The 10,055-nt window shown below is 41.6% G+C and overlaps 1 protein-coding gene across 1 annotated transcript in view; it reads right to left on the bottom strand.

Annotated features, from left to right (window-relative positions):
- Positions 1-288: 288 nt before the first annotated feature.
- Positions 289-10,055, bottom strand: part of Ccnt1 (cyclin T1) — a 29,188-nt gene continuing 19,421 nt past the window's right edge. Inside the window, exons 6-9 of the mRNA XM_028788306.1 lie at positions 9,782-9,827; positions 7,968-8,131; positions 7,750-7,820; positions 289-6,197 (exon numbers count right to left, since the gene is read on the bottom strand). Coding sequence (XP_028644139.1) covers positions 4,794-6,197; positions 7,750-7,820; positions 7,968-8,131; positions 9,782-9,827 — 1,685 coding nt within the window. The 3' untranslated portion in view covers positions 289-4,793. The remainder of the gene's footprint in view (positions 6,198-7,749; positions 7,821-7,967; positions 8,132-9,781; positions 9,828-10,055) is intronic.

The following is a 10,055-nucleotide window of genomic DNA, read 5'->3' as shown; positions in this document are numbered from 1 at the left end:
TTGGTGCTTGCTAAGTGAGTGGTTTAGTGTTGCTATATATTAAAGCTATTTTTTAACACTCTTCCAGGCACTCAGACAACAGAACAGCATGAAAGTTTCCCCTCTGCCTACAACATACTTCATTCACCAGGTTCATTGTTAAAGTTAAATCTCAGATCTTCCCAACAGATTTAATATCCATAGGATATTGTGAGACAGGAACATAATACTATTAAAACCAAAGCAGAGTGGTAATGATTCAACAAAATAATAAAGACTAGTTTAAAGACATGAACATACAAGCAAGGATCAGGTGTTTTATCATTAACGTTTATTGATGGGATGGATAAATACAGATTGAGAAACATACTTGACAGCAAGATATCAAACTGATAGCCAGACTATAAAATGTATACAATATCCTTCTTTAAAATTTTTTTTTGTGTTTTTAAGGTTTTTTATAAAGAGCCCTTATGATAATGGTCACTTCCATCCTATGGTCATTCACCTAACAGCAGTAGAGATCCCAGGAGGAGCACCCAAACCGAGGTGCCCCATGGAGGACAGAGGCAACAGCAGAATAATTTGCTGAGCAGTAAAAAAATCAGACAAAAAAACAAAAACAAAAAAAAACAAAACCTCACCACAAAATTGTACCTGAGTGACATAAACCGGTAAAAGTGTATTACTTTGCTTTTTCATTTTTTTTCTTTTTGTTCTTTGGTCTGATAGGAATATGGACAGTTTTACATGTGGAAAGTCAGGTGATACAGACCAGTTCCAGTTCAGAACCTCAATCACACCTGCATGAGGCCGCCGCACTGTTTGCTTGGGTTCGTAGGACAGACAGCCCTTCTGCTTTGTGATTTCACTATGGCCATCCGCTAATCACTTTCTCGGCATACACCGGCATTTCCGGATCACCTGACGGCAGACACACTTGCTCTTGCTCTGGCTTCAGTTAACGTGCTGTCAAGCATCCCTCTCGACATTCACATGGCAACACAAACCCACGAGTTCCTCTTCATACAACCAGGAATACACACTCATAAAGGGAAAGAGTAGACACTGATTTTTATTAAACATTATTTTCCTTCCCCTTTCCATTGCCAAGTTCATATTATCAACTTTAGAATACTAAAACGGAGAGCTCACCCACTTAGGAAACAATTGTGAATTTAGACCACTCCATCAGGTAAGATCACAGTACCATGCTTCTTTCAAGCTTCCATCCACTGAGGGGAAAGAAAGAAATGACAGTGTAGTGCAGTGAGAATTGCTTCCTAAGAATCAAGATCCAAACCTCAATCAGCGCCAAGACATGTGAGGACGTATGAGAGTCACTGAAAGCTCAGTGGAATGGCAGAAAGCTATTTCTCACTATCTGATGGGTTGCATAGACTGCTTAAGTTCTCCCAAACTCAGGAGAATAAAATAGGCATTCCAATCTCAAGATGGTTTTGTTTCTCCCTTTTCCTAGCATGAGTATCAAAATAACTCATCAACAAAAGAAAAAAATCTTTAAAAAAATAATTAGTTCCCAAAATAATGGAAACACATATATTTAGATTCCAACCATACTAGGATAGATAGGACCCTCCAACTGCCTTTGTCTAGAAGCGCGGTGTGAGGTGAATCACGCTGCAAAGGCTTCAGGGACCCCAGCAGTGATGTTACCATGATTCTGTTTCAATATTCAAATCTACTGCTGTTTGCAATTGGAGATACTCAATTTTTCTATCACCACTGGTGAACCTAATAATATAAGAAATATGTAGGATACACTAAACCAAAACACTACAATCATTTACAAGGAAAAGCTGCTGAGTCTCAGATACAAAGACACAATGATTCACGGATGAGAAAAGGAGACTAATACTTAGGTATTTTCTAAACCCAAAAGGCATTAACTGGATACTTCAGAAGACCACACTGGTTTTAGGTTAATGATTCACCAGAGTTTAGCCAATAACACAGGTATATGACTAAAAGCCCTAAAGACAATCCACAGGTATTTATTTCTGCCAATGTAAAAGTCAAGCAAACTCTTAGGAATGAAATTTACAGAAGTCAAGGCTCCAAGCCTGCTTACCACTCTCATTTCTTCTTGACTGTTTAGATTAAAAGAAAAAAACAAAGAGCCATGTTTACATGGCTGACTTTAGATATACAAATACTATTTCTCACCCTTTGAAGGTCTGAAGGGAGGAGACACACATGGCTTCGAAGCCTTATTTATACAGAAACTGGACAATATGCATGCTAGCTGGCAGGTGTATCTGCTACCCCAAAATAATGCAATGTAGCAGTTCATGCAGAGCCCGTGAGGGAGGTTCAGGATCTATGCACAGACGTAGAAGCAGACACTGCATCTATCTACAGACAGTACCAGGAGGAACTAATATAGGAAAAGTCTCTAAACTAACCAAACTCAGTGCTGAGCTACAGTAAAGACCAGACTACGGATGAAGTAGCTCTTTAGGCTCTAGTAAGCAGTTATTCCTAGTCCACTACAGACAGTTCTAAGAAACATAACTACATTATTACTGTGAAGAAATGCTTTGACAGCAAATATGATAGCCTCTGTGGCAAGGGACTGCATGTGACATTAATGAGAGTAATTAAAGAAACAGCTATGTTCCCAAATCAAATCATCAATTCCAGACAAAGATGCAAACTAAAGGGTACATTCCCGTTTGGGAAGGTCAGGATGGAAAACAAAATCTAAACAAATACCAAGCCTAAATTTAGTAATCACAATGACACATCTATCTTGCACAACACAGGAAATACCGAGAAAAAAAGATGTTACTTTAAAAGCTACACACCAAGAAATACACTCGTTTCTCAGCAAGGAGCTCCTTGTTTTGCACAGCAATGGCAGGCACTCCAGACAATTCAAACATGCAGATTAAGAACCACAGAGTCACCCTAAGATGTATTCCTTCCTATACATTCCTTCCTCTATTGGGCCAGTATATCAGCAATAGTGACTGCCTCGGTGTTTTTCCTAGTCTGTTCTTGGCAAGCAGCACTGTACAACTTCTGTTTCCCTATGACTTTCAATGAAAAGAATCTGACTCCTCCCTAAAGACTACTTTGCATGACAGAAGCTTCATTAATTAAAACAAGAGACAAATTATTTTCATAGCACCATCTTATCCATAGCCAAAAAAACCTACACATACACATGTGTGTACACACACACATATGTGTATATATATACATGTATATATGCATACACACACACACACACACTCATGCAATGAACCAAATAACAGCAATGATCTGTGGCTAGGTAGCATTTTTCAGTTAGACAGCTTGGCTTACAATTTTTAGTCAGTATTTTTTCAAGATTTCCTTCGTCAGAAATATTTACTTCTAATGTCTGGAACAATCAAGCCCTGTAACAGGATTCCTGATCCACTTTTTTTAAGGTCTTTTAAGAATCTCTGTCTGGAATCAAAAGCCACCCACTAAGAAATAATCTAAACACAGCAGTGTCTGCTGACTAGGCGTGCTCACTCATTATACCAATGCTGTTTCATTCAAACTTGTCTCCGAAGTCAAATAGGCTGTAAACTGCAAGGATGCAGTTGTTTCCCAGTAGATAAACAGATAAAAAGCAAGTCTTACATTCATAATGTAACTTAAACACGAAGTCTTCAGAATCTCAAATCACAATTTCATTGTCTTTAGTATCATTAACTCCTTGGCTTCTCCCAATCCTATTATCACTAACACACATGGTCTGGTCTTTCAGACAGGACACACAAAGCACACCCTTCTTCCCTTCAGAGACCTGAGCTTTCGAAAAGCCCAACCTGAAAAGGTCCAACTCTGAAGGGGAGAGGCCGGCCTTGCTTTATAGGCTTCTTCCTCAAGCCCACCTCCATTCTGCATTGAAAACACAAAAAGGAGTAACAGGGAAGTTCCCAGGATGGTCACTGGCCACACCTGCCCAACTAGAAGCTAGGGGGCTGCTACTCCATTACATCAGCCTGTGGTGAAGGGAGGAAATCACACTGTCAATCATGCCTCTTCAGAGCTTCAAGGCCAACTGTGCTCTCTAGTAGAATGTTGAAATACCAAAATGGTTACAAGTGGGAGGAAAAAGGTAACAACATGATTTTAAACACACACACACACAGACACACACACCCGCACACACACTTTAAAGATCTTAATACTTCAAGTGGCCTGAGCCTATTTCACTCTTGGCCAAGAGCCTACCCCCCTCCCTGCACACATTCCCACCCTCCAACCCCTTCCCCCCAACAGGTCATTGCTATGTTCCTCATATACACAGCAAAATCCCTTTCCCCCTCCCAATTATATAAAAAAAGAAACTAAACAGATAACTTACTTTCTTTAAATTATTTTTTTAAAAGTCTCTTAAAGATTTGACGTTTAAATACTCCCTCTCTTCTGATATGTTAAACACCAAAAGAATCCACAACTGTTTGCTATGCCCTCCACATTTCAGTTCTGGCAAGAAGAGGGAAGAGAACTACTCCAATCAACCTAACTAGGATGAGGAGAGGCCGAGAACAGAGAGTGTTCTTAATCCTTCACAGCTTCCACACAATCCCACCTCTCTAACACCAGTACAAACTATAGACGTACGAGGCAGCAGAGAGGGTATCTGAGGCCCTCCACCACCCTCCCACCTGTCTCAATAGCAATTTATTCCTAAGGTGACAATTCATTAAGGGGTGTAAATTTCGTAGTCTAGTATCAGTAGTCAAAACAAAGCAAAAAAAAAAAAGTGTTTTTTGTTTTTGAAGTTTTTGCCTCTTTTTTTTTTCTTTTTTTCACTTAGGAAGAGGTGGAAGTGGTGGAGGGGGTTCTGACGGGAGGGGTGGTGGCCGAGGTTTGTCTGTATTGCCAGATCTGGAAGAGATGCCACCAGCTCTAGGATTCATATATTCACCATAAGAATGAACAAATTCAAATGCAGGGGGTGGAGTGGGCTGAACACCTTGGGCACTAAGCAGGGAGTGGAGCATATTCACAGTGTCTTGATAATCTATTGACTGAGTTGTGTTGTGACCATTAGCCCCAGGAGGGCCTTTATCCAGTTTCATATGAGGAACTCGAGTTTTACAGCTAGGCTGTGAAAAGGGCAGGCCACTTGTGTCTGAGCTATGCCCAGGCAACTGGGTCATTGTAGGAAGAGGGGGGAAGGGGAAATTCAAGGAGGAAGATTTAGTACTCTTGGCAATCTTGGCTGGATGATCAAACACTGCTGCCCCCGCCTCTTCCGGGGGAGCCCGTTTCCGAGCAGAGCTGGAAGAAGATGGAGCACTAGACAGGCTGTAGGTTTTGTGTACTACGGCGCTTGTCTGGCTGCTGTGTTTTGGATCACTTGGGCGCTTGCTCCCAGGGCCGACCGGCAGCTGTAAGTGAGCGTGCTTGTGTGAGTGGTGGTTGTGGTGGTGGTGGTGGTTAGACGGGTGAGTCCTCTGCTTCTCTTTGTGCTCCCGGCTCTTGGCTGTGACACTGTCTTCTACAGAGTTGTGCTTATCGCCTGCAGAGTGCACTTTAATGCGCATTCTTATCTCCTCTGGCTTCGAAGAGCCTGCTTTATCTCCACTAGCCACTGGGAGTCTCATTTTCAGGGCTGATTTGTCAGCCTTATCCAGAAAAGGACGTTCAGGATTTTCTGCACCCTCAATGGGCATTTTCAGAATTACTGAAGAATGGCTGTCATGAGACAGGAGATTCTGGGCAGCATATGCATACTGTGACTTCACATTGGCCTCCATATTCTCCAGCTGCCTCTTCTGAGCAGCCAACTCCTCTGCGTGCTTTGCACGGTATTCTTTAAGTGTAACTTTAGCTGATGGCGCGCTCTTGCTAGTCTGCTTCTGGGAAACAAATGCATTCGAACCATCATGTTGCAAGGAATGATCAACTCCAATAAGTGCTAAATTCTCACTAGTCCGATGACCCTGAGAAGCTTCTAGTTTAAAGGGAGGTTGGGAAGACAGCCATCGATCGCCTTGCAGCATCTCCACACTAGTCAGACTGCTGGACGACTCCTCAGAAGCAGGCAGGGAAGGCACTGCACTCGAAGACGCAGTGGACATGCTCATCAGACCTGCAATCGTCGTGTCTGAAGAGGTCTGAGAAATCATGTTGAGGATGGTCTGCTCTGATGTGTTCTCGTCTGCTCCTCGGTCCTCTGGCTTGGTTTTCATGGCAGCCTGGTACGCCTAGAGAGAAGCAAATCAATCTTACTCCAACCATTTACTAGGTGTCAGCAGAAGGGACCATCTGCCAATGAGAACTTTCTGACGGCTTTGTGTTCTGTGTGTGTACTGGAGGTGGGGGCTTTGTTTTTGTTTCTGAGACCAGACATGTCTCAAACTCAGAGACCCTCCTATCTCTACCTCCTTAGTACTTAAAGACATTCATTGTCACACCCAGAAAATAAAACCACTTAAACATTCAGTATAACGACTTAGGGCTGCAGTTGGTCTTTAAATAATTCTAGAAAATGTGATGAGGTTTTGTATGAAAATAAAAGATTAAGCACATGCTCTCAAGTCCACTTCTAACTTCCAGAGGCAAAAATTATCTATAATTCACCAGACTCAGGAGAATGAATCTGAACTCAGAAGAATTAATAAGGGAAATTTCTATGCATGGTGGTACATGATTGCAATCCCAGCACTTAAATGGTAGAAGCAGAGGCAACAGGGTCAGAAATCCAAGGTCAGCCTCTATAACAGCAAGGCTCAAGGCCAGCGGGAGCTACATGAGACCTTGTCTCAAAAGGGCTGGGAGAAGGCTTTATTCTTTCTTTTTGGGTGCTGGTGATTACATGCAGGGCCTTGTGCATGTGAGTACTTATTTGTACCAAGTTCATCTATCGGATGCTATGGGAAAGGGAATGACTCTATTATTCCTAAGACTAAACTATCTGTACTACAACTCCAGAATGCAACACATTTCAGAAGAAAACCCCCGGCTGAAGAGATGACTTAGCAGTTAAGGGAACGTGCTTCTGTTTTAGAGGCCCTGTGTTCTGTTCCCAGAACTACAGCAACTTATATCCTCTTAAAACTCCAGTTCCAGAGGATCTGACCCCTCTGGCCTTCATGGGTATTGCAAGCACATAAATGCAGGCAAACCCTCATATACACATTCACAATAAATAATAAACCTCTCTCCACCCTCAGGTTTCAGATCTGTAGCCCCAGGTGGTCTCCAGCTCAGAGATCTTGTCTCTGTCTCCCAAGTGCTGGTATTAAAGGCATGCAGCACCATGCCAAGCTGTAATGATAAATCTGTTTAAAAAGAAGGAAGGAGGGGAGGGATGAAAGGAGGAAGAGAATAAAATACTTTTAAAAGTTTCTTTGTTTTAAATGTAGGAGTGCTCCATCTGCATGTATATCTATGTCCCAGAGAGACATCAGATACAGGTAGTCGTGAGCCACTATGCGGGTGCTAGGAATTAAACTCGGGACCTTGGCAGGAACAGCCAGTGTTCTAAACCTATGAGTTATCTCGCCAGTCCTAAAACATTTTTAAAGTAGCTAATATCAAAGAGAAAATTACACTCGACCCTTCTAATTCCATCCATACCTTGCTCCTACAGTCTTTTGTCCTCTAAAGACTGACATCTTAGTTCATATTCATGCTTTAAAGTCACAACTACTGTTAAGTAAGAAGGAAACTCCAAACCTAGTGCACACATCCAATTCTGGTATATTCACCAGTGCAGTTAAAAGAAAGGATAAGTTTGTTAGCACTAAGTCTTACCCTCCAATTCCGAATACGTTTCAGCCTGCTTGGAGTTTTCTCTAGAATCTGTAGAAATTCATGTGTCAATTCTACAAATGAAACAGTTAAGAAATGCTCAGTGACAAGAATGTAATCAAACAAGAATAACCTCAACTAACTCACTGTTTAAGTCATGTTTGGCCAGATATGCGACAAATCAAGGCGTGCGTTTCAAGGTCCCTTACACTAAAACTTACCATCTAAAAGTTCCAAGGTCACAGTGGCGTCAACATACTCCCACCAGTGCTTCCCATCAGTTGAGACTGGGATCTCCCAGTTGGACCACTTGCAAGCCAGATGGATGCAGACACAGGCCACCACAGGAGGTGTGTACTGCAGGCTAAATGTGGTCAAATGCAGGCTGACGTCAGAGGGAAGGAAACAGAGAGTGTCATGAGCCCTCAGTTCTCAACCCTAAACCAAAACTCTCCATTATTTAAAAAAAAAAATCAAAAAACCAAAAACAAAAACCACAGGAGAGCAAGAAGGGCAAGAAATATCCTGTGCTCTGATTTAGTATTCAACATTATTTTCTCCTTTCCTTTTTTTTTTTAAAGATTGACTTTCAATTATGTGTACATGTCTGTTGGAATATAAGCACAAGTGAGGGTGTTCAGGGAGGCCAGAGGTGTTAGACCCCTACAGCTATAGTGACAGGTGACAGTGTACCATCCACAACACATGCTGGCAACTGAACACAGGTCCTCTGGAAGAGCTGTGTGTGCTGCTGGACTAATCTCTTCAGCACCTCAATATGATTTCCTATTAAAATACTGCTCAGGCAAACAATAGTTCTAAATGTCCTAGTATCACACACTGATTAGTGAACAAAAAACAAAAACAAAAAATAAAAGAAAGAAAAGAGCTAGGTAGTCAGCCTTGGTGAGGCACCCCTTTAATCCTAGCACTTGGGAGGCAAAGGCTGGCCAGTGGGTCTCTGTGAGTTTGAGGCCAGCCTAGTCTACATAGCAAATTCCAAGATTGCCAGAGTTATTTAATGTGACTCTGTCTGTCTCAAACCAAAACCATAAGAGAAAAACAACCAAAGCCAACACAGTAGCAGATGCCATGATCCCAAAACATGGGAGTGGAAGCTGAAGGCTGGCTTAAGCAACGAGACTGTCCCCCAAAATAAAAAAAGTTGCTCTCTCGAACACAAATATACCTGATTGGCTTTGTTTTGTTTTGTTTTTTTTAAGATTCTGTTTGGTTTTAGACAAGTCTCATTCTTTGGCTGTCTCAAACACAGCAATCTTATCTCTTAATTACAGTACTGTAGGACCATAATGCCTAACTCTCACTTTAAATTTGTTTCATCACTCCTCCCCTCCCTTGTGTGTCTGTGTATATGTATGTGTCTGTCTGTCTGTCTGTCTACCTGCCTGTGTTTATAAGACAGTGCAGAATGGCTCTGAACTTGCTGTATTCCAGAGGATGGCCTTCAACTACTCATTCTCCTGCCTCTGTGTCCTGAGTGCTGGGATCTCAGACTGGGCCACCACACTCAGTGTATGCAGTGCTGGCTTACTAAAGCTGACGGTCTCACACTTGGACTAAGGATGACTGAACAACGTGGGAATCACACACAAGAACAAGCAGGTCACTTAGCAGAACAAGTTCTATACTAATAGCTTTTTAAAAATATATATATTGCAAATCCTCGTAGACTAAGTGCCCATTGCTTGGGCAAAAGAAAAGAAAACAAACCTCAAAATTATAGGAGTGTTCTTAGACATTTTATAGCAAAGTTAATGCATAGAATTATATATGCTAAATAAGTACAAAACCCTAGCAAATTAAAAGGTGTAAAAAATATCTGCAGTAAAATCCATTCTCCAGAGCACTGTCTACAATACACTATAATATAATACACATTACAGCAAAGGCTCTTTCTACGGTCTTTTGGCTCTAGTTCACTAAGTGATCCTATAAACCCCTCAAGAGGTGACAAGGCCAGCCGAACCCAATTCCAAACCCCAAAACAGAAGAGGAAAAAAATAAAAATATAAACCTGTTGGTTGCCATGAAGTAAGATGTCTGTGCTAAGTCCTTGCTTGCTAACAAAAACAAAAGAAAAAGACATTATTAGTTCCATTTTATCACATAAAATACTTAGTAAACATGTACTTAGTAAACATTTGTAAGGTATTGCAAATAGTGGTAAATTAGGCAGGCATAGTGCCTGGTTATCTGGTGTTTACATTCTACCCAGGTAAACAGATCAATGACTTTGGGAAGAAGGGTCAAGTGGGATCCTGGCAATTGAACACAGGAGCACATGTTCT

The sequence above is a fragment of the Grammomys surdaster genome, unplaced genomic scaffold (assembly GCF_004785775.1).
Source record: "Grammomys surdaster isolate TR1022 unplaced genomic scaffold, NIH_TR_1.0 125742, whole genome shotgun sequence".
Classification (NCBI taxonomy): domain Eukaryota; kingdom Metazoa; phylum Chordata; class Mammalia; order Rodentia; family Muridae; genus Grammomys; species Grammomys surdaster.
This window is presented reverse-complemented; position numbering and strand designations above follow the sequence as displayed.